At 38.0% G+C, this 25,910-nt stretch overlaps 1 protein-coding gene across 10 annotated transcripts in view; it reads right to left on the reverse strand.

Annotated features, from left to right (window-relative positions):
• Positions 1 to 1,300: 1,300 nt before the first annotated feature.
• The window catches only part of AGTPBP1 (ATP/GTP binding carboxypeptidase 1), a 67,999-nt gene continuing 43,389 nt past the window's right edge, over positions 1,301 to 25,910 (reverse strand). For 5 of the 10 annotated variants that reach the window (XM_062018224.1, XM_062018227.1, XM_062018225.1 and 2 more), the window contains 3 exons: positions 25,667 to 25,843; positions 20,475 to 20,635; positions 4,173 to 4,897 (listed from right to left, as the gene is read on the reverse strand). In XM_062018224.1, the coding sequence (XP_061874208.1) occupies positions 4,720 to 4,897; positions 20,475 to 20,635; positions 25,667 to 25,843 (516 nt within the window). In that variant the 3' untranslated portion in view covers positions 4,173 to 4,719. Of the gene's footprint in view, positions 1,578 to 4,172; positions 4,898 to 20,474; positions 20,636 to 22,067; positions 22,368 to 23,426; positions 23,753 to 25,666; positions 25,844 to 25,910 lie in introns of those variants that run through there. The other 5 variants (XM_062018228.1, XR_009820847.1, XR_009820846.1 and 2 more) reach the window with 5 other exon arrangements.

The following is a 25,910-nucleotide window of genomic DNA, read 5'->3' on the forward strand; positions in this document are numbered from 1 at the left end:
GTCCCAGCAGATCCTTGCTCATCCGTGGAGGCTTCCTGCCTCCTTTTCCCGTTTCCTACATGTGGGGACACACTGATCCTGGGTTTGGAGGAAGTGGCATTTGAAGACTGACCAGCTCTCTTGAGCACCTTTACCATCTAGGATCTTGTCCCCTGAGATCTTTGAAGAGGCCAAAGTCGGCTCACCTGAAATCCAGGGTCATGGTCCTGCTTTGTGTCCTGCCACTTCCACATAGGATCTTGAGCTCTATTATCTCATGGTTGCTGCAGCTGAGGTTGCCTCCAATCTTCACATCCCCAACCAGACCCTTCTTATTTGTCAGCATCAGGTCCAGCAGCACACCCCTCCTCATTGGCTTCTCAACCACTTGTGACAGGAAGTTGTTGTCAGCATTCTGTAGGAACTTCCTGAACTATGTGTGCTTAGGTGTCAAAGCTGTTTGAGCATTTCATATTTTGAAACTCTTCATTCAAAACAATCTACAGTTAGTTTATTTAAGCAAACAAGTTCCAAGGTCACATCTCAAATGCTTTCCATTCTGACAACATTAGAAATATCAAGATAAAAAAAACCCATATCCTTAAATTAAGAGTCATTGTGTCTCCCTGACACTACAACAGTTTGGACAACAAAGCTTGTGAACAAAGTTGTTCAGCCTAAACTAACATGACATACATAGTTCAGTAAACAGCATATGTATTTGCAAAAGTGACACTGATGATTCCTTGCTCTTTTCATATGGCTCTCTACAACTAGATCTGCTTTTATCCCAAGCTTTCCCTCAAAAAAAGTCTCATATCTTAACATTGTTACTACAAAAACATAAATGGTAAAAACAACTTAGTCCTTAACTTCAATCTGAGTTGAATTTTAAAGGGGTGACTTACTGAGGAATAAACTTGTGCCTCTCCTAGATCAGATGAAAAAGTTTATTAGCTGCATAGGAGGCTAAGACTCTCATCAAAAGACACTCCTCTTCTGTGTGTTCTGCAATGGTCTTCCTTGTAGTTTGTCCAAAGTTTTGCACCCATTGATGAATATTAAGCTTTTAAAGAGAGTTATAATTCAATCTATTAATATGCAAATGGTACTATAAGCCTGCAGCAGACTGACTTTAACTTGACAGAGAACAAAAATATCCTTTTTGAAATGCTAATCATACCCCTGTTCTTATAAGTGTTCTTATTGCTGCAAATACTAAACATGACAAATCTTTTACACATTTCTAACCAATAATAGGGAAGCAAAGTCATTGTAATTAATTCTTTATTATGTATTTTTATTTGTAAGTATTGTCATTTGGGGCATGCATAACAACACTGCACAATTATAGCTATCACAGCATTACAACAGAAACTATCTGAAGCCTTGAATTTTTGCATTTGTGAAGTGTTTATACTGCTACAGGTTCAAATCAGTTCTCTCTGATAAGTCAGGCTGATAAGGCAATCCACCTCCAAAAATGACCAGGCAAGACTTTGGCACAAACTGCAGACCTAGCTGTAAGTTACATTACACCAGTGGTTGTCGCTAGTGAAGACACAATATTGAAATTTGTGCTGTAACTTGAATTATACCTGGAAAAGAAATAAATTAATTCATCATCCAGCAATTCTTTAGAAGCAAGACAGTAAATAATACCGATGTAATTATTGTTTATGATCTTATTTGTTGTTATCACTGGATAAAGATATAAGAGCATCTTCTTTCCCTACGCAAAATCAGTCATGCTTATAGTAAAGAGCCTCATTTAAAACCAGAAACACATTGGAATGCCAATACATAAAACAGTCAATTGTCTGAGACAGGCCATGTTGGAAAACTGATTTGTGATGGTTCAAGAAGTGTGATGGTTCACCCGATGTGAAGCACCTACCACTGCAGCAGTTCCTCCCATGAACTGTGAGCACGAATGGAGACCCTGACTTTCAGAAAGTATGTTAAGAAGTGCCCCAAAACACGTAAGAGGTAATGGACCTTGCATTTTCAGCAACATGGAAGAAAAGGGCAAAGTTTCACCCTTGCATCAGAATTGCACTGACAGAATTTCAGATCCACAACTGCCAGACTGACACTTTGCCTAATCAAACACATCTATCTGATCTAATGTGTAAATGCATTAGTATCTAATGTATGAGCACAACACTGTTGTTCTAGGAAAGTGCCTGTTATCCCGAGCCCTTACATAGGTCATTCATAAACCATCTTTTTCACAGACTAGAACCTGCAGAACATACCTGCATACTCAGGATAGAAAGCTGATTTTGCATTACTAAGCCACAATTGTTTCTAAATGGATGAAGTACATTTCTAGCCTTGCCTGTAATATGAAAATAGCGTTCCAGGATTGACACTGATTCACATGACAAGTGAAGAGAAATACACAGTGGGGCTAACTAACCTCCAGAAATCAAAGTTATTTATGTAAGGTTGTACAAGTTGTTAAAGATTAAAGTCTTTTTATGCCGATAACTAATATAAGACTGTTGATATGACCATTCTGCAGTGCTCTCACTAGGATGACTTAACGACAGGTCAAATTCTGTGGCAAGGTTAAGCTTTCCATATGGCAGATTGACTAATTCCTCTGCAGTTCCAATACAGAGGACTCTTCTTCAATAGAGTGTTAAACAAATTTTCTTATTTACAGTATGTAGTTCACAGAACACAATAGATGACAATTTTTGCTAGAGTGAGAAACTTATAAAGAGACAAGAATGTAAATGTTTCCATTATGCCCTTACATATCAAAACTGCACAGGTACCAATATAAATTTAAGCCTTCAAACAAAAATACAGCTGCATGTCACAAGGGATCAAAAACTCTTCCCTACTTCCAGTATCAGAATGGTACAGACAGGCATGGTCAAAAAATGCTGTGTTTAAAACAGCAAATCCTGTTGAAATCACATCTCCCAGCGGAGAACCACTGATACAGAGGCAAGGACCACAGAATCACAGAATAGTAGGGGTTGGAAGGGACCTCTAGAGATCATCTAGTCCAACCCCCGTACTAAAGCAGGTTCACCTAGATCAGGTCACACAGGAACACATCCAAGTGGGTTTGAAAACGTCCAGCAGAGACTCCACACCCTTCCTGGGAAGCCTGTGCCTGAGCTCCCTCATTCTCAGGGGAAAGAAGTTTCTCTTCATCCAAGTGTGTTCCAGCTTGTGCCTGTTACTCTTTGTCCTCTCACTGAGTGCTACAGATAAAGGTCTCATCCTATCCTCTCAACACCTACCCTTTGGGTATTTCTCAACATTGATAAGGTGCCCTCTCAGTCTTCTCCTCTCCAGGCTAAAGAGACCCAGGTTACTACTCTTTTTATTTTTTCCTCCAAATTCTTCTACCAAAGGCACTCTTCACCTCCAAAATACAGTTTTATTTGTAACAGTAAACACACACAAAGTTCTCATCATTTAAAAACCTGTTATTCTTCATCCTCTCAAAGCCCTTGCACATGCAGCAGATTGTCACAATTGGGTCAGATCAAGTAAAAATAATTTTGGAAATATATTCTTCATTTCAAAACATGTCAGTTCTGTAAACAACGGGGTATGACTTCATTTCTTTATAAAATCTTATTTTAAGCAGAGGCAAGAGGCAATAAGAATTAGTGGATGACAGGAGAAGATGAAGTGTAAATCCCATGCCTGCCAGCTTGACTCTAAACATGAAGAATGCAGAATTGCTGAATAATTATTCATGCTGAAGGAGACCTCAGAAAGTTTCAGTCTAATTTCCTCAGAGCATGGTTAACGTTGTTCACTCTCAATCACTGGATTGAGACGAGGCAAAAGCTTTTTAAACCAAAATGCATCTTCCCTCCTAAAGCATTTAAATTGGGTATATATTTTATGTGCCTCTAGTAACGTGAACTCTTTTTAACTACACGCACGCTGAAAAAAAATTGAGCAACTGGGTAGCCAAAAATACATACAGTGTGCATATCTAAACACTTCTTGTGGTCATGTACACTTAAAAAAAACCCCCTTTATAATAAACTATGTCTACTTTATGGGAAAGAGTTTTATACGAGCTTATAGTTCTTGTAAGCATAGGATGAATTTGTTACTGTGCAAAATTCCTGAACTGTGAACAGACTTTACATGTTTTCACGTAGCTCTGTGGCAAAACCATATTGTCCGCAGAAGCAAGAAACAAGTGCAACAATTCATACATTACTCTCATTTTTAATTTAATAGTTATTGAATGGTTCCACAGCAGGCACTACATTACTTCAAGCACAATCAAGTATCTTTAAAATAACGTTAAAAAATAAGCTCTTCACCTCAGCATACACACACGCATATGCACACACTTAAACAAATTAACTTAGAAAACCTGTACATATGTGTTTTTCAGGAAGCAACTTGAAAGAATCGTACCATAAAGAATTCATTTCTGTACTCACACCACAAATTATAATCCAATTTTCTGAAGACAGAGTTTAAGGACACAAAATACCATGCAGTGCTATTTATTAGAAAATGAATCGGTAAATAAATTTATATATTTAGTGCTAAAAGAAAACACAGAACCCCTGAAATAAAACAAATGTCAACTTATCAGAAACCATATTTATTGTCCTTGAGCTCAGGAGGCCCTGGTTAACTTGCGTTTCCTTAAGCTTATCCCCTTTGTAGACAAAAGTGAGAAGTTATTTGACTCAGAAAATCCAGGATACTTAATTCCCCCTTACTGGCTGCAAAGATGGTTCAAGAAAGGAGTACTCTTGTTGAATCTGAATCTGAAAGTTGATCTTCTGGATTAGCTGCCTCATAATCACCTGCATTATCAGCTAATTCAATGTCTTGATCATCATTACTCTCTGCGCTGTAATCGACTTCTTCAAGGAAGCGAGGCTCATCTTCATCCAAGACATATGTAGTGGGGCTACAACAAATAAGAAGCTGTGTGAACCACGGTAAAAGCTTCACTTGGAACAACACATTCAGACCTTGTCCCATCCCTATTCTGCCATCCAATAATCCAAAAATTACCTCAGCAAAAAGGAAGTCTACCTAAAGTAGTATTGATTATTTAGTTGCATGTGAAACAACTGGAAGCCAAATCCATGTATATATAAGATCCCGAACTAGCCAGTCATACACAACTTGTTATCCAAACCACCATGACAAATTAGCTATACACATCTGCACTAATAGCCTGTAAGAACTTCATACAATCACAACAATTTCACAAGTTGTTGTAGAGCGATACAACTACATAAAGGGATAGCAGTTGCTACAAAATACAAATAAACCAAAAAACACATGGGAGTCTAAAAATTCAGTCAGGAAACCTCTGTATTTTATTAAAATACACATTTTGCTCAGAAGCACTGTGAGCAACTATACTGTGTGCATCAAAGACAACAAAATAAGAAGTCATATTTATGCCTCCAACTAAGCTTAAATTCCTATATGAATCACTTAACTCACATCAGGCCCGCACACTCTTGCACACTGTTGAAACTTTGATGTCAAGCCTTGCAACTCAGAGGCACTCAAGAGAACCGCTCCACTGTCAAAGAATGCTGTCTGCTTCCTAACTAATGGTTACCAGTAATAAGGGGACTAAAACCTTTCATGTTAAAAAAAGTTAAAAAAAAAAAATTAAAAAAACAGCTTTCTGACCTTTCCACTTCCCTTGGCTGAAGTAGGGGAGAAAAAAACAAAAGGAAAAAAGGGTTTTTCCAGATCCAGTTTTACTACCCTCCCTTGGGACACAAAAAGCTATTTGCTTAAGTGCAGTAAGTATTCCTAAATATTTCATAAGTAATTTTACCTTCAGATGGAGTCCTAAGAAGGTTTTGTAATGCATTTAACCTAATAATGAAATCACACAGAACTCATACAAAACAGTCAGAATGTTTTCATTGCGAAAGATCATAGGGCACTTGCAGAAATATTTGTGTATCAATTTTGATTAATTTTGCCTTAAGGAACCCAACAGCATAGCTTGGCTGTGGCTTTATAAGTAAAAGCATCAATCACTGCTTCTTTCTAAAGGTCTTTCAGGATCTTGAGTGGACCACCTGAAGTTTGCAATGCATTCTTGATTCAATACAAATAAATATCACACTACTCTACCTCTACCTGTAGCCATGCTAATGACATGTTAAACTGTAACATTTTGTGCTGCTAATAGTTAATTCAAATACTGGGAGAAGACTAAATGAGAACTGTTGGGCCTAGCCTAGAAATAGGAAGACAGAAGACCTAAACAATAAGAAACTAAATTATAAAAAATTCAATTCACCCACAGTCTCTGGATTTATGTTTAAAACAATCTGTACCATGGTTTACTAAACAAGCTCATATTCATTAACTCATGCAAAACAGAATGCTCCACAAAGCTAAATACTTTAAAAGATTATTAAACCTGTAACTAGGGCAACAACTCACTACGTTGGTTAATGAATGGGGTGTTAAAAACCAAATGGTTTCCATTTGGGAGAGACAAAGAGTAAAAAGTAAACCAGAATCTTTGATAAGATGCCTCTTTCATTTTATTGGTGAAAAACCTAACATACTGTAAGGACATGTGCTTTCCATGATAAGCCTGTGGTACAACCAGTAAAGGAATACAATTTTTCTGAGTCTCATCCTATGACACTTTCTGCCCTCAGAAGGCACTACATATCAACAATACTTCTAAGAATAACGAAAGTTGTGGGGAAAAAAAAGGTTCAATGTTTTATCTGAAGAACAAAATGAAATGAACTTCACCAAATTTATTACATTCCAGCAAGTGCACAGCTTTTATGCAACTTCTGCTTCTAATCATGTAACACAGATACTGATTTCTTAGCTTATGTATGCAAAGAATCCACACTGCAGTTGCAGGATAGCCTGTGTAATTCAGTTCACAGGGAATGGATCCATTAAATCAGAATATGCGCCTCGTATTAAGCAGTAATTCTTAACACTGAAACAGAAAACTACAATGAACTATGTCAATAATGAGTATTTTACTAAAAGAAAATTCCATACAGTCTTCCTATTATGTCTCATTATTCACAATATGTAGTTCATTCAGTTAAAAAAAGCAGCAATCAATAAAATCTATTTCAATAAAAAAAACATGGAAGTGGACACAAAAGCAAATCGCATATGGAAACTCGGGTACTGTGAACAGTCTTAAAGTCCATGTGTCTGATGTAACACATTTTAGCTGCTTGTTCAGGCCTGTGTATGTTCAGCATTCTCACCTGAAACTGATCACTTGTTGACACTTCCCATTTAATAAAATAAAGATCAACATTATAAACTACTTTATCTTTTCAAGGAAAGTACCATTAGAATAGATGTAAAGAAATAATTCTTTACTTTCAATATAGCCAAGCCTTTAACATATAACCTGGCTATGAAATTCACCTCATAATGATCTTATCTCTCTACAGCCATCCAGTACAATGCACCATGACTTCTCAAAGATTTAATACTGAAAAAAAGTATTATATTATTTTTTTTCAGTTTCCCTTTATTGAATCTTCATTCCTCACAAAATACTACCCAAGAATTTCCTACATTCAAGAGAAAAACCTGTGTCACTCGTGTGCATTTGCTTTCCCATTGCACGTGTTCTTCTGATGTAGCAAATGTTTAACTTCTCATCAATCTTTATTCTACAGGTTAGCATAAATCTGCAAAGTATAACCACTACTCCACTGTTTTACCAAGGCTGGATCACAAGAAATGTAGGAATCAAAACACCTGAAAAAATTTCTCACTGCTTAATGAAAATCTTTATCTGCCTCCCTGCCGCTCCCAATCTTTGGCATATCTTGTGACAACATATTTTTAGCTGCCATCATGCTGATTCTATGGGTTTTAATTTCCTAACTTTTCCCTTGGGCTGTTTCTAATTAACTTGCTCAATAATCCTTCTTCCTCTAGCCCTACACCTCCTCCTTTTCCTTTTAAAAGGAAATCATTATTTTGCTCAGGTTAGACAAGGTTGTTTATCATACATCTATAGTTCTTAATGTAACAGATCACTCAATCTGTATTTTCTGTGAGGTCAGGGCAGTTAAAAGAGAATAGGACAGGAAGACCTGACCTTTTACAGATTTTACTACAACATCTGCAGAGAGAGACCTGGGAGTCCCGGTTGATAATAAGCTAAACATGAGCCAGCAATGTGCCCTCGTGGCCAAGAAGGCCAATGGCATCCTGGGATGCATCAAGAAGAGTGTGGCCAGCAGGTCAAGGCAGGTTCTCCTCCCCCTCTACTCTGCCCTGGTGAGGCCTCATCTGGAGTCCTGTGTCCAGTTCTGGTTTTCCCAGCTCAAGAGGGACAGAGAACTTCGGGAGAGGGTCCAGCACAGGGCCACCAAGACAATCAAGGGACTGGAACATCTTTCACATGAGGAAAGGCTGTGGGAACTGGGGCTGTTTAGTCAGGAGAAGAGGAGAATGAGGGGAGATCTTATTAACAAGTATCTAAATGGTGGGTATCAGGAGGTTGGGACATCCCTTTTTTCTACTGTAGCTAGCAACAGGACAAGGGGTAATGGGATGAAGCTGGAACACAAAAAGTTCCATTTAAATATAAGAAAAACTATTTCACTGTGAGGGTGAGGGAGCAGTGGCACAGGCTGCCCAGAGGGGTTGTGGAGTCTCCTTCCTTGGAGGTCTTCAAGAACCACCTGGACATGTTCCTATGCGACCTGATCTAGGTGAACCTGCTTCTGCAGGAGGGTTGGACTAGATAATCTCTGAAGGTCCCTTCCAATGGGTACCATTCTATGATTCTATGATCTCTTTTTGCACATACAAGATACCTGAGGACTGGAGAAAGGCCAAAATCACTCCAGACGTCAAAAAGGGCAAGAAGGACAACCTGGGAAACTACAGGCCAGTCAGCCACACCTCCATCACTGGAAAGGGGAGGGAAAAACTCATCCTGAATGTCAACTCAAAACACATGAAGGAATAGATAGTTATCAGGGGAGTCAATGCACACTCCCTAAGGGGAAATCCTGTTTGATCAACCTGATAGCCTTCTATGAGGGCCTAACTGGCTGGCTAGATGAGGAGACAGCAGCAGATGTCATCTACCTTGACTTCAGCAAGGCTTTTTTGACACTGTCTCCCATTACATTCTCATCAGAAAGATCAGGCAGCGTGGCTTGGATGAGTGGACAGTGACATGGATCAAGAACTGGCTGAATGACAGAGCCCAGAGCGTGGTGACCAACACAACAGAATTAAGTTGGAGGCCTGTGGCCACTGGAGCTCCACAGGGATTGGTTCTGGGGCCAGTCTTGCTCAACACCTTCATCAATGACCTGGATAAGGGCACTGAGTGTACCCTCAGCAAGTTGGCTGATGACACCAAACTGGGAGGACTGGCTGATTCCCCAGAAGGCTGTGCTGCCATTCAGTGGGATCTCGACCAGCCTGAGAGTTGGGCAGAGAAGAACCTCATGAGGTTCAACAAGGACAAGTGCAGAGTCCTGCATCTGGGAAGGAACAATCCCATGCACAAGTACAGGCTGGGGATTTACCTGCTGGAGAACCGGTCTGCAGAGAGAACCCTGGGAGTCTTGATTGATGATAAACTAACCATGAGCCAGCAATGTGCCCTCGTGGCCAAGAAGGCCAATGGCATCCTGGGATGCATCAAGAAGAGTGTGGCCAGCAGGTTGAGGGCCTCACCTCTCCTCTGCCCTGGTGAGGCCTCATCTGGAGTCCTGTGTCCAGTTCTGGGTTCCTCAACTCAAGAGGAACAGAGAATTTCTGGAGAGAGCCCAGGACAGAGCCACCAAAATGATCAGGGGACTGCAGCATCTTTCTTATAAGGAAAGGCTGCAGGTACTTGGGCTGTTTAGCCTGGAGGAGACTGAAAGCGGACCTCATTAATACAAGTGTTTGAAATGTGATGTCAAGAGGATGGGGCAATACTTTTTTCTGTAGTGTCCAGTGACATGACAAGGGGTAACAGAGAAAAGATGGAACACAAAAAGTTGCATTTAAGGAAAATTCATTTCACTGTAAGGGTTGAAGGAGCCCTGGCACAGGTTGCCCAGGGAGGGTGTAGGGTCTCCTTCTCTGGAGGTTTTTGAGATGCGTCTGGATGTATTCCTGTGTGACCTGACCTAGGTGCACCTGCTTCTGCAGGGGGTTGGACTCTATGACCTTTACAGGTCCCTTCCAACCCCTACTATCCTATTATTCTTTGATTCTACAGGTAAACAGGTGAACTCCTAATCACATGACTAAAAGAGCCAATACAATACTGTCTTCTTTCTGTTCATTAAGAAGTTTATATATACTCCCTTCACTTAAATAACAGCTGCCATCGAATACATTGAATTTAGGAGTCAATACAACTTTTTTCTAAAACATAATTTAAATTACTTTTTTAATGATAATACCTTACCATGTTTCTTTCTAATTTACATTAATAACCCAAACACATTGCAACAAAAACCTACTCACTAACATGGTATACTTTTTAAAACTAAAATTTTATCTGTCATGCAAAAGATAAACTTGGATTTTTCATTACCCATATGATTCAATTTCATAAAAATTAATGGACAAGCCAGACCATAACCAATAACCAATTTCAGCTCCCAGAGAACAGCAGTTTTCTTAGACTATAGTGGAGTGTACATATTTTAAAACTTTGGAAGAAAAAGAATTAAGAAACACCACCCACCAAACTATGGAGAGTTGCAGCTACTTGGGGAGCTGGGAAAAGTGGGTGAGACAAAAATGAAGAACTAGTGATTCCTTTTAAAGCTGCATTACCGGAGAAGGCAAAATTTTAGAGGAAAGTCAAGAAGTATCCCATGGGAATCACAGCTCTGTATTTTTCCTTTTAATTTCCCTTTAGAGTCTCTATTCCAGGGATCAGCAACACTGCTGTAATAGACAATGTCACACAGCTACATGTGCTGTCCCTATCAGGAGCTCTTCACTTACATGTTTTTCCCAAGTAGCAGGGATACCTCCTCAAGAGAACTCTCAAGGCTAACGAAGATAATGTGTCCAACTCTTCTCTAAGCCACAGCAATGGATACCTGAATCCCACTTAGGTTTTGTTTTTAAATATCCCACTTGAAGAGTTACAAAATTTTATCCTACAGCTTACTAAAAATTAATCTCCACACTTTCTTTATGTGGTCATTTTGTGAAACTCAAAACTCGATTAAATTAGTTGGATTAGCAATCAGTGATTGAAGCCCACATTAATATTTAGATGATACTATCAGGAGTGGAAGAAAAGTCTGAAAAATGCTGTGAAGAATATACAACCTTTTCATCATATTTTTTCCTCGATTTTTTTTTTCCTAGACTACTATTTTCCTTCTCTTGTCTAGAGAAGACAAATGGTACTCTGATGCTACAGCCTACACAGAATTAAAAGCAATCACTTTCACTTAGATCACAGAAGGGTCTTGGTGCATGGGCACTGCCAGCAGGCCCACCAGTGAAATTCTGGGTCTACTCTCTGATAGCATTTTCTTTCAACCTTCTGAAATAGACAGTACAAATTTGCAGCATAAGATGCTTTCTTTTTAATTAAATTATACTCCTAAAGCACTGTAAGAAAGGCCAAGAAAAGCTGAAACACTGCAGGACGGAAGAAAGGAAAACCTTTTACTCTCAGGTCAAGCAGATTAGAAGTACAGAAATGCCTGGGCAAAGTTTATTAGTGGGGAGGAAAATAAAGTAGGACAAATTCAGCTTCCTTCTGGCAATGTAGAGAGACCTTTTGCAAGATCTCACTGCTTGTAACTTTCATTCTTTGCCCCACCACCCTGATGTCTTTTCTCAAGCATAAGACTAAGAGCAGGAAATGGATTTTGTATCAAGTTTTTCCTTTCCCACGGCTCCTTTTGGCAGTCTACTTTTTCTACCACTTTCAAGCCATGTTGGGCCACAAAACCCCAGTCTCCTTCTCTGTTATAATTAAATCAAATTAACAAACAAAAATACACCATGTTCTTGGACACACCAATGAGCTTCAGAACAACGAAACAACTAAAATTTCCAAAAAGAGGTCAAATTATTGCGCAAAGGACAATTCCAGTAAGTCTTAATAGTTATGACTGCAGTCATGTGTTTTTGTTTCACTGCATACAGACTCTGTCAAACCTGTCAGTGTAACAACTATAATTCTTACTACAAGATCAATATTACATTTGGTCTAATCTTTTCCATTTGGAACTAGGGGGGAAGCACTGGCAAATGGGTTTAAAATAATTAAAGAAAAATAAAGCATTTAATTCATCACTTAAAATGTTAAAGTGCACTGCCAGAGGGAAATAAATCTACTTACTGCTTTATTTTTCTTAAGTCAAATATGTTTCAGATACAGTTCAAAATGAACTCATGGCAACTGAGCCTATGTGCAATGAAATACTGGAAGTATATTTTAAAATATTAATATTTACTTGGTCATTTTATGGACAAACAGTAGAGCCAACAGGAATCTGAGAAACTCTCAAACTCATTTGCAAAAAAAAAAAAGAGTAGTGCTTCTGTGTTTAGCCTTAAATGTTTAAGCTTACCTGCTTACCCTCTAAAGCTGTAGAACTGTGGGTTTGTGTAAAGTAACACCAGTATCATCCAAAATATAAAGGAAAAAATTACAATATAATTAATTATTCTACTCCAACATTATAGGTACATTACAGCTGTGAAAAACTACTCTCTCTTATACTTACTATACATGACTTTTTAACCTACATTAACCTACAACCTAGGTATCTTCTCATTCATATCTAATGGTAAGTAAAAAGCTGTGAATTGTGGAAATATGAGGAAAGAAGTACTTTTATTATAAGAGAATAACAGGAATGGAAGTCTAGGCATACAAAGCAAGGAACTATGTGACTATATTCTGACCCATGACTGGTTCTGAAAAGAAACAGTAATCAGCTTTATAAGTTTTACTCAATACAGTATGCTCAATCAAGTGAATAGATACTTAATAGACACCTCAGGTGACACTTACTTTTAACTTCTTGTCCAGAACTCTACAGAAGCACTAAAACTTTACCACTTCATATAGAAGCACTGAATTCAAAGACAAATTTAAAATATATTTTACAGATTTGACATACAGCTCTCGAGAGGTCTTAATAAAAATATTATTTTAAAGCTCTAAGAAATAGGGAAAATCTATTTCCTATTAATTACAAAAAGAGGGCCTTCTGCTGCAGAGAAAGTAGACACATCCTTACTGGGACAGGAGAGAGAAAGAAAACCCTGCCAAGCTAATTCTTCCTCCAAACAGTAGTGAGGTCTCATACAGCTAGGAAGCCCAGCTCCCCTGTGCTTCAGCTGTAAGAGTACCTAGAAATATCAGACACGAGCTTCTTTACATTTCACGATTGTCAGACTGGGAAGTGGGAAAAGGAGAGCTCAAGAGTTTGCTAAACCTTGTTAAAGGCATCACAAGAAGCTGGTACTCATTGTACCTATGTAAAATAGTTGCAGCCCTCTTGCAAAAAGTTCTGCAGTCTCTCACATCCCTAAGATGGTTGACACAGAAAATTATTATGGAATCTGAATGAACTGTTAAATCTTGAGATAGTGTCCAGTCTTGTTTTCCACTGTACAAATGAAATATGGCATAGGCTTGAAAACTCAGTCAGTGACCATACAAAATACTGCTTAGAGCCTATCCTCACCCTAAAAAAACCCTAAGCCTATGAAAGATCAAGGCAAATCCATGCTGAACCACACTTCTATCTCTTAAAATCTGAACCATAGAATCAAAAAATATTTTTCATCTTTTTTTTTTCCTTTTGAGGAGGAGAAAAGATGTCATCAATCCCTATCTGCTCTCATCTAGTACTTCCTAACACACTACAAAGTGTGTTTCAAAAGAATTAATTTTAAAAGACCACTATATTAAAATGTATTTTAAATAATACCCAGAACAAAGGAACACGGTATTTCCATTACCTCATAAAAGAGCTAACCTTTAACTACAACCTGTTAAACAGCATGTGTTTCAATTCTGAGTATAAGCTAGTCCCTAAAAACAAATAACATGAGACCTGCCTCTTGAGTATGATCATCAATAAGCAGTTCACGTTTTTGAATGATCACGGGCAAATATAAGTGACTATAAGGGAATTCTAATAATGGTGGCACTGTGAACAAAATTATAGTTTGTTGCTTATGCCAAAGTGATATACACACATGGGTTTTTATGGTACACAGGACAGCTATCAAAATAAAAATGAGTTATCCAGATAGCAAATTCCTATTATCACACATACAGATGGGTCATTCTTGTCTTAGAAGGATCACAGAATCACAGAATCTTAAGGGTTGGAAGGAACCTCGAAAGACCATCTAGTCCAAGCCCTCTGCCAGAGCTGGTAAAGTTTAGTTTCACTCAAAAAAATGATTGTGCTGATCTCCTGAAAGTTTCAGAAATATTAGAAAGCAGTAATCCTATTCTTAGTTTAAGGTAACATGTAGCATCAACATTTAATTGAGACAACAGTTTTCTCCTTCTTTAACATAACTGCACCTAATTGTCTAGAGTTCGCAGATCAGTTAAAACCTTAATCACAGCTGTAAATTACAACAAATTGCTTCTTTCCCCACTACCCTGGAAAGAAAGTAAAAAATGATGGTCATTCACTTTTATTTATTCCCTTCAAATATCTTTGGAATCGGATTTTTTGTGCATATGGTCACGCAAAGGTATATGTTAAGAGACTGGCTGGTATGTGACTCCTCACCATTTTTATGCCTTCTGGATAATAAAGTGTTTTTGATCTGTCTTCAGGTCTCTAGCAGACACTATGGGGACCCACTTGTGTACGACATTCCTTGATTCAGCAGGTCCTGCTTTAAGGCCACTCCATCATGAGTAACATTAACAAACTGAAAAATCCAGCGTGTAATTTTTTTCTGAAGCAGAGCCACTAACTACTTGTGAACTGGAAGGCTAACTTTCTCCAGAGAGATAATATAAAATACTGATTCTGTATTTGAGGCAGCTATTAATATAAAGTTATGTGGAAATCTGGGACTGTTTTTCAATACCACCCTGACAATTAATTGCTCACAATCACATTTTATTTCAAAATGCCATAACTGAGGTTTATTATTTCAAAGAGGTACATTTATACTGAGGCTTAGTTCTAACCAAATTGTCAAGTGCATAACACCTATGAATGGGAAAAATATTATAGTCTCATTGACATAAAATAGTAGCTGCAAATGAAAAGTGAAACTTCAAAAAACTGGACAGTATGATAAATAGGTATAACATGTTAGCATTAACGTTGAATTTCAACATACTGCACAAATGCATACAAGGAACTCAAGAAAGAAACACATGATCGAATCATAGAATGGTAGGGGTTGGAAGGGACCTCTAGAGATCATCTAGTCCAACCCCCCTGCTAAAGCAGATTCATCTTGATCAAGTCACACAGGAACATATCCAGTCGGGTTTGAAAACCTCCAGAGAAGGAGACTCCACACCCTCCCTGGGCAGCCTGTGCCAGGGCTCCCTCACCCTCACAGGAAATAAGTTTTTCCTTACGTTGAAGTGGAACTTTTTGTGTTCCATCTTTTGTCCATTACCCCTTGTCCACATGCCCTTGCTGAAAGACTATAATTTAGAGGCAATCCACAACAGCTGTCAAGTGAACCTGCCTTATATTCTGTCTGTATTTGTGGAAGAATTTATATTTAAAAAATTATTGAAGTGTATATGGCAGAAGGTGTATATGCCAAGGCATTAGCAGCCTGGCTGTGAAAGTTCTGACTGAGAGAAATGCAACTAGATTGTGATTTTTTAACCTTGTATTCTAACAATCTAAATTAGCACTCCAATTTGAAGCTGCCCACAACATCAGTACCCAGTGCATTTTTACAACACATTTAAAGACACTTTCCTCTTTTCACGGAACCACAGGATGTTTGAGGTTGGAAAAGACCTCTGGAAGTCACCTGGTCCAGCCCTCCTGCTCAACTAAGGCCACCTACAGCAAATTGCCAAAGACCACATTCAGATAGCTTCTGAATATCTTCAGGGATAAAGACTCCATATCCTCCATAGCAAACTTGTTTCAGTGTTTTGAGCACCCTCACAACAAATATACATATAATTGTGACGTGCAGCGTTTAAATCAAATTTTCTCCATAGTTTGTGCTCATTGCCTCTTAGCCCATTGAGAGACACCACTGAAAAAAGTCTGGTTCTACCTTCTTTACAATCTCCCTTTAGGTATTTGTACACCTTGTTAAAACATGCTTTGAGTTTTCTCTTCTCCTGACTAACAGTCTATGTTCTCCCAGTCTGTCCTCATTTGGGATATGCTTCAGTTCCTTCATCACCTTATGCACATACTGGGGAAGGTCTAGTGAGGGTTCCCTGTCTCTCCTGTACTGGTGAACCCAGAGATGGACATATTAAGTGTGGCCTCACCAGTGCTGATGAGAGGGGAAGGATCACATTCCTCAATCTGCAACTGCAGTACTCCTAAAAAACTCTAGGGTATCATTGCCTTCTTTGCAGGCAGGGCACATTTCTGGCTGATGTTCAACCTGCTGTCCATTACAGCTCATATGGCCTTTTCTGCAATACTGCTCTCCAGATGAGCAGACTCCTTCATGTACTTGTGCATAGGGTTGTTCCTTCCCAGGTACAGGATTTGATCAAGGATTTCTTGTTAAACTTCCTGAGACTCCTGTCAGCCCAATTCTCTTTCAAATACAGGACAACTCTTCCTCTTAATCTTTCCAGCCTATCCTTACTTAGAGAGCCTGTATGCCCCCCTCCTGCAGCATTCCAGTTTTCTGAGGCATTCCATCACATCTCCATGATACCAACAAGATCATAGCCCTGTAACTGCACACAGACCTTTAATTCCTCCTGTTGACTCCCCATGTTGCCTGTCTTAGTGTGCAGGCACTTTGAAGAGTCACTCCAGCATGTTTATTTCCCAGAAAGGGTCTGGGTCTTTTCTCTACTGTCCCTCATAGGCACTTCTTTGCTTACATGCAAATACTGGAGAGAATTCTGTAAAGTAATGCTTTAAAGAAGAGAGTCAACATGACTCTTAAAGTATTTATTCAAAAGTACTAAAGTTTGATACTTGGTAAAGATGTCTCCCACAGATCCTTTCTATTCCCGTGTATTAAAGCTAATTCAGCTGTTCCCACTGCCATCCTAGACTGAAGCCTATGTATGCAATTCTTAATCTCCTGTGGACACTCTGCAGCTTCCTCAGATGACTAATCCAGAACTTCATTTTTGCTTGCCATAATATAGAGCATTTACCTAAGGTCTAGACTGACTTTTCCTTAAAAGGAAACCATTACTCCTGGTCCTGTTTGCCCTAGGGAGTACAGGTTCTGCATCTGTCTTGTACTTGAAGGCAGCTGTCACATTTCTTTCCTTCTCCATCTTCTAGTTTCCCTTTTCATTTTGATAAGGGCCTTGTGAGGAAAACTAATAAAAAAATATTACTTCTATTTGCTGTAGTAAGGCTTCCTCTGTCATAAAGATGGAATTTTATCTGATTTCTTTCTTAGAAGTTAACATTTTTCATTTTTCAAGGTTTTGTCTCTTTTGTCAACACTTACATCTCGTTTCAAAGAACAACTGAGATGTCCATCAGACAGTGAGCTCCTCATATATTTAAGAAGAATTCTAAACAGATTACCTTCAGATGGTACATAACCTGAATCCCTGCCAACATAGATAAAAACGTATGTAAGCAATTCTTCTCTCCTTAGGCTGATCATGTTCATGAAACAAAACCCACTGAATCTGTCTTTTCCTAATCCGAAAATCTTAGGACAAGAGAGCTGCTTTCCATAGCTACCTAATGATCTACCCGCTCAGCCCCCATCACAACAGCAGTGATTTTCTGTGCTAATCTGCATGCAGTACTGCTCACTAAAATACTACACAGATGTACATGGAAGAGAGTTTTTAGAGCAAAGCAGATAACTACATGAATTGTTTCTAATGGCCAACTTTTCAACAGATGCATGGAATAAAAGAAAAATAATTCAAGACCATTCAAAGTTTATCCCCCATCTCCACATCTTCTTTGTTTTAAACACACTAAAGAGATAGCAGAATACGGTTTTATATTTGCAAATAAGGAGGACAGTGGTATTTTATTTACACTTTCAAACTACATTTTTCAAGTCTGACAGTAATTCATACAAAATTAAATGAAAATTTAGAGCAAAATACTGAAGAGTAATATTACAGTGCTGAGCACTGCACTCTGATGCTACTACTGCTTTGGTATCAATTGGTATTGGCACAGTAATTATTTGGTATAATTTGGTATTATTTGGTAGAATTTAATAGTAGTACAGTAAACATCACCAAGGCATTCTTTGTGATTAGAATGCTGTGTTTCACCTGCCCTGGAGACATCATTCTAACACCATTCCAACAGCCATAGTGCCATTTCTGTCTTCTTGGCATTTGCCATAGTGAGCCTACCTACACCTCCTTCAGCAATTCATACACAAGAGTGGAGGTGGATTACTTCAAAACTCTTCTTCTGATCCTTTCTCTTCCAGGAATCTCTAACTCAACCTTACTCACAAAACTTGATCCAACAGTAAAAATCCTGCTATTACAAGTGTGCCAGTGCTGTACTAGTGGGCAAATGATACTGGAGGATCCAGCCACCACTGGAGTGACAGCTATCTATCTACACATCACAGCTATTCTTTGTATACTCTTAACCACTTCCTTAAGACACACAGTTATTGCTATTGTTCTTATCATATTTTAGTTTATACGTTGCTTTTGCCATGGTTTAATCCCAGCCAGCAATGGATCACCGTGCAGCTGCTTGCTCAATACCCTCCACCCCCACAGTGGGATGGGGAGAAGAATAGAGAAATTGCAATTAAACACAATATTATAATATCAATAATAATATACTATTGTTATTATTATAATTGTAATGAAAAGGAATATAACAAAGAAAAGAGTGAGGAAAACAGAAACAAACCCCAAAGTGCTGCACACTGAAATTGCTCACCACTCACTGATCAATATCTGAGAAGTGATCTACCCCTTCCCACCAATATATTGGCCTTGACAGTCAGTGGTATGCGATAGCCCTTTGGCCAGTTCAGGTCAGTTATCCTGGCCATGCTCCCTCCCAGCTCCTGGTGCCCCTAAGCCCACTCATTGGTCAGGCAGGGTGAGAAGCAGGCAACTTGCGAGCACTTCTCAGCAGCAACCAATCACCCCTGCATTAACAACAATCTCTCCAGCATAAACTCAAAACACAGCCCTGTACCAGCTACTAGGAAGAAAGTTAAGTCTGTCCCACCAAAAATCAGTACAACTTTCCATTATTATCTGTAAAAAACACGCATGAACACCATGCTCCAGTCTCTTCAGTATTCCACATTCTGACAACGCTTTTGTGTTCAATTGCTGGAATGAAACACCATCTCCCTCTTCCACAGGGTACCACAGACGCCTTCCCATATCTCTGAGTTTTTACATGATCTGCAGACAAACTGCTCATTAGAGTGGCATCTGCTGAAAGTCTTAGTCTCAAGCGCCTCTTTGTTTCAGTTGCATAAAATCAAAAATAAATTTCATTCTTTCCCCAAATTTTCACAGTATTGCTTTAGCTAAGTTGGAGCTAAAGACAAAGACACTGTAAAAACGTTTTCAGCTCTTAAGTATGGCAAGCAGTAACATGCTATAATGTGTAAAATGTACTCTATTCTAATTTAATGCTTCCTTGAAGTCTGGAATTCAGCTTTATTTAATCTCTAAACAGATTTTCAGAAAGAGATGCTTGTACATTTGAAATTACTTATTTGCTGTGCATGCCCAATTACCATGTCCATGTGCATACTTCATCAAGGAATTACATGAATGAAAATATGCAACACAACACACACTTTTTTAAGTCTATCTAGAGCTTAAAGGCTTGTCAACTAAAGATAGTTACTGAGTAGATACATTTCTTTGTGACTCAAATCGTATGTTTTAAATTTATTTAAATGCTGTTATACACCTCTACCAAAGGGGAAAAAAGGAAAAAAAAATTTGAAAGAAAAAATTAATAGTTCTTATTGTGCTTTAATTCAAATATTTGAGGACTATCTAAATATTGTTTTAATACTATAGCCAATAATAAAAGAAAAAAACGTTCTCAAAAAGACAACTGAAACCTAACACCTACCGAGTTTTACTGCACATAATAACTCCCCACAAGACTAAAACCACCCATTTATCGCAGCAACAATAGTTGGACATATACTCCAACTTGGTATTTATTATCTTCTTTAAAAGTTTGAAGCAACTAAATGAACACAGTAGGTGTCCATTATATTCAGATTGTTTTACCAGCAGATCACAACACATCAACATTATTTTTGATGAGTAGAACATTTTTTATAGAATCTTTATGTCCCTTGACAAACTGCAATCTCTCCCCAAATAAAAAAAAGTAAATTTAATAAAGGTGTACTACCTTGTCACTTTACAGCTTGACTCAATCAGTTCATTTTCAATATCCAACAGATTAGAAGGCAGATTGTATTCCAAAGCTGAAGCCATTTTCTTTAAACGCAGCAAGCCGACACAGAACTTTGCTCCCATCTCCTCCAGTTCTCTTGTCCCTATCTGCAATCCCTAATTTAAAATAAGATTTAAAAATATAAAATAGGTGCACACATACTGCAGAACTACAATTACAATTTAAAACATATTTCACTATTTTAGTGAATACACTCAGTTGCTCTAAAGATAGAACATATAAGAGTGGTAAACACTTAGCAAGACTACCAGAGAAAACTCAGAGAATTACATGATTTGTCTAAGGCTGAACAGATGTTTTTGGACACATTCACATTTCTTTGGAGCTTCCTAGTCTACATTTACAGCACACCAATATCAATAGGACCAGTGGCATTGGATGAGAGACAGAGATCATATCCAAACTCATAAGCTATTTTTAAAATGCGCAACAAAACTTACAAAAACTAATTTAAAATATAAGATTCTTTAACAGAAGATCATCAGAATGAAGAAAATGAGCAAATTCTTACTTCAGCTGTTCATAACTAAGTTCTAACACATAAGACTGTTTAAGGCAACAAAGTTACTCCTTAACACAAACATCTCTTCCCCTCCTATGTGTGTTAATTCTGAAAATATTTACTTATACATTTAGTGATTAAAAATAAACAGGTACCAAAAGGCATAGCTGTTTTCTAACTTGAATGATACTTCAAGGCATTTTCCTCTGCAATCACTATTTAGGAGGTAGCACATAATATTCTCCAAGTTCACATACGTGATAAAGCTTCCCATCAGAGAATTCCACACTTTTAATTTAGTCAGCAGTGTAGTATGTAGGGCAGAACCTCTGACGTCAACTATTTTATGAAAAGAGAATGATATTCCAGAGTGACCCTCAACAATCATGGAACTGGCTAGTACTGACTGTATGTACACTAAAAAATTCAATGTCATGACCCAACTCCATCTTCCCCTTTGCAACCTCTGTATCTCAGAAGAATTTCAAAGAATTTAAGTTTAGACCTTCTAAGCCTCTTAGGTAAAAAGAGTCATAAAAAAAGAGCTTTGACATAAGAAGCAGGGAAATAGAAGAATCAGGAATTGGTGGTAAGCTAAGTCATAAAGTAGAAAAACAAACAAAGCAAACACAACAGAGTAGGAATTCTGTTACTAAAAGCCAAATCACAGACACACACACACTGAAGCTTTGTATCTGTTGCCACATTGATGCTGTACTTTGAAAGCAAGGTTTAAAATAAAAGTGTTATGTTGCTCCAGAAATGGATGGTACAGTCCACACATTCTTCAGGTGCTTCTGTTCTGTACACATACACACTGAAATGAAAAGCTTGATTTTATTTTTCTTGTGAGTTCTTTTTCCTCTGTAGGCTTCATAAGCAAGTTGGCCTCTAGTAAAAAGAAAGCTAAAGCTATCTTCACTATTCTAAACAGTGCCATCCTCCAGCCAAATGGTAGAGAAACCTGTTAGCAATGAACAAGAATTGGATATTTGAATATTATTGTTAATAGTAACACTACTTACCTCTTTTATAATGCTTTTGTGCTGTAGGTTTCAAAGCACTTTATTAATAAAGGAAGAATTATCCTCACTGTACTGATGTAGAAATGGAGGCAGACAGGGTTGAAGCGATTTGCACAGTGTCTCACAGCATGTCACTGACCCCGCTGGGAACAGAAATCAGTTCTCCTCACTCCCAGTGCAGTACCTTATCCAGAGGCCAATTTTTTGGTTTTGTTTTGTATTTGTTTGCACATCAGTAACATTCGAAGACCCCAGTCATAGCTGGGGCTCCACTATGCTAATCACAGGAAGACACAGTCCCTGCCCCAAAGAAATTAAAATAACATTAAGGACAAGAGGCAATAAGTATGCAGAAGAGGAAGAGGAAGGGTAACAGTAATCTCACTGTTACACAGATTACTAACATGCACAACTCGATGGTTCAGAAACTTTTCCAATCACTGTCTACATCTGTTGCTGAAGAAGTAGTCATTAGTTGGGAGATTCCTTTTAGACAGTATAATAGGAGGGGCTAAGTAAAAAAAAAACAAGAGTACAGTATGAAAGAAAGTGCAAAGACAATTGTTAGAAAGATAAATAGCGTGTGCATGTTCCATGGCTGCTTACATTCAGCACAGCAGAAAGATGATATAACTAAAAAGAGACCTAAATGGATCAGACCAGACATGGATAACTGAAAGGCCTGGACGACCAAGTTTGAGCTTACTGTACTGAAGAGCTTACACGCGTGTGGTAAAAGCCCATGCCAAAGTCTAGATTTGTTTCTGTCCTTTCTTTAAATCATAATGGAGAAGGCAATACCACACAGCTACTGAATACCAAATTTCCCAGTCCACTCTTATTCTTCCTTCTTCCAAATCTCTTAACTTCCAGTAAACAAGAGGCTTAAAGTCTGTTTCAGGAAATAATGAACAAGGGCTGTCTTAATTCAAGGACCTGAGGTGAAGTTCCTTTTCACTGAAGCCTTGATTACACTCCTCCTCTTGATCTTCTGATAGCCTTCAACTGTTGTTCTATGACCTATTAGGGTTCCTCAAATGTTAAAAGCATTGCTTTTAAGCATAAGCCACCTGGGAGTAGATGGTTGGTTTGTTTGTTTTTAAAACACACATCACATTTCATTCCTTTTTCTTTACACTTTATACAATTGTTTTTCTTCAAGATGGTAATATTTTCAAAGGCTGGTTGAAGTCTTCTTTAATAAGCATTTCATGAACATACCTTCACATGAATAGATTATCTTGGAGATGAACTTTCACAGAACTTTATTACTTGAAAACAAGGATGCAAAACAAAGACACAGCAGACTGCAGCCTCAAGTTGAGAATAACATTCCACTAATAAGTACAGGTACCTAATAAATTGAAAGCAGCCATACTGAGGGAAGTCAGCTGTACAGTAAAACATCACCATCTTCTACTTTTTTATTCAGCAGAGGCTAACAAAGATGAGATCATTTTTGTGAACTCAAAATCTACAGCCTGTAGAATCATGGTAACTAACAAAGTTTGTTGACTGAGTCTTTATCTTCTAAGGTCTTCTCTTCATATGTATCATAAAAAAAGCAGTTAAAAAAAGTCTGTTTCCAGAGATAACCGTGTCACCAGGGACCTTAAACTCACGTAAGAACTGCTAACTTCAGTTCAACAGCTTCTTGGTTGGAAACAGTCTAGCATCACCATTGTCTGTGTAAAATTAAAAAAAAAGAAAAATTGATGTTCTGATATTATCCAGCTTTGGCAAAGACTTGGAATTTCTTCCACAAAGAAGTGTTGACTAATCCTCTTTGAGTTTTGAACAAGTCAGTGATGATGCCAAAACAGATGAAACTGGAAGAGTGTCTCAGACCCTCACACAATATACAGTCCAGTCCTTCAGTTCTGAATTATTATGTCCTCTGGAGTGCAAAGTAGGAGGGGAGGTGATTTCTACAGTTTAACTCCTCACTGTGTTTTGAAACAACATACTATTAAATATATAATCTAATTCACATCACAAGTTTACTCACAGAGAGGTTGACCCTATTCCCTCTACAAAAAATCCCAAAACTGAGCTTTTAAATCTTTTTTACTTTCTCATTGGAGAAGTCTTGCACTTTTCTTCTTCTATATGGTCACCTTGGCCTTTTAGATAGATTTTCTTAATAATTCTGAACATTATCATAGCAAAAGAAAAATAATGAAGAATCTTCCTATATGTTCAGAGGTCAACTAAGATCTCACAAACTGGTTTATTCCAAATAAAACACATGACAGAACAGTAATTAGATCTCATCAGCTAGTTTATATCACATAGAAGAACGCTCTTCCCTTTTGAATTAATGGCTTTTCTACAGAATTCAGCTACTCTTTACCTCCCTTACTGAAGAAGAGTTTTGCAGGTTAAACATCTTTAGTTTGTCCACATAACATCTTCAATTCACCATTCTGCAATAACACTGCTGAAATCATGCAGGTTCATGCTTAAGAATATTCCGGAATTTTCAAAATAAGAAAGTTGCATGAGTTGTCATTTTTTACAGCTCCAAAATGACATCATCTGAGGAATAATGGAATAGCCTAACAATGGTGTGAATGCTTCTGTTGTTCATTGACAAAATTAACATTTAGTAGTTACAAATCTACTGAAATTCCTGCCAAAGTATCTATAAGAGATAAGCATATGTGTCAGACCACATATTAATATCTTAAATACACCTTGCTCGAACTATTGTTTTTTGTTGTTCCTGCCACCCCACCCCCCTCCTCTTTATCCCAGCCTTCTGATCCTCATTTTGTCAAGCACCTTATTTAAGGTTTGTGGTCATGTTCTTGATTGGCATTCCTAAATATTTTTTTCAAGCAGAGAAAACTTACTTCTTCCATGAATGCTCATTTTAAAAACTTGCTTCAATTTCTAGCTAAATTTAACCTAGTGACAGAAGATGAAGGTCAGATGTTAGGATGGTGGGGTTCCTATTGTGTTTGAACTAAGTTTCCCATCAGTGAGAAACTACAAACAGGGTCATCTTCTGCTTTCAGATATTCATCCCTCTTTAACACTTCCAAAGTAGACAAAAAAAAACCAAGTTTCAAGACAGCAACTATGATGAGCTGATATGTAATTTGTAGTTCTGGTAACCTGATATGAAAATGTTTTGATTTATAAGGCTGTATCTGCAGCTACACAGGAAAATTCAGTAAGTGACACTACTAAACACCTGCTGAAGAAGGATGAACTGCCATGATGAAGTCTGAAACTGTCATGTGTAAAGGAAATTTTTATTCTAGTATTTGCATGTAATACCACTTAATTTTAATACTTGAAAGCTCAGTTTTGATTTTTTAACTACATGCATGTGTATAAGCAGTAATTAATGATTGTGTTAAAACAGCCAATAAGCATCACACATCGGGGGAGGTGAGTGTCAGATGAAGACTGCTATGCAACCTATAATATTGAAAATTATGGAATTTCACTCCAACATTAGTGTACACCAATCTTAGAAGAGTTTTAGAAGTTTAAAGCAAGCAAGCAAATGTGTGAGGTTATAGAACAAGATATCAACATAAAGGGAAAAAGAAGAACAGTTTAACAGTTTAATTGATATATTTTCTTACCTTATACTTGCCCTGGTCACATCCACATAACGTGCTTTCCATTGTGTAGCTCCTTTGTACTCCTATCTCTCTCCAGACAACAACTCGTGCTGTTGATTCCTTGGACTTTTCCACTACAAAACTGCAGCTGCCCATGCAGAATGCTGGGGCAGTTTGACTCAGGATCTTGGGGAGTGCCTGCAGGACAACAATTTGAAAAATACAGCTATTCTTTTATTTTGCTTATGGAAGAGAGGTAGGGGGG

The sequence above is a fragment of the Colius striatus genome, chromosome Z, assembly GCF_028858725.1.
Source record: "Colius striatus isolate bColStr4 chromosome Z, bColStr4.1.hap1, whole genome shotgun sequence".
In the NCBI taxonomy this organism is placed as follows: domain Eukaryota; kingdom Metazoa; phylum Chordata; class Aves; order Coliiformes; family Coliidae; genus Colius; species Colius striatus.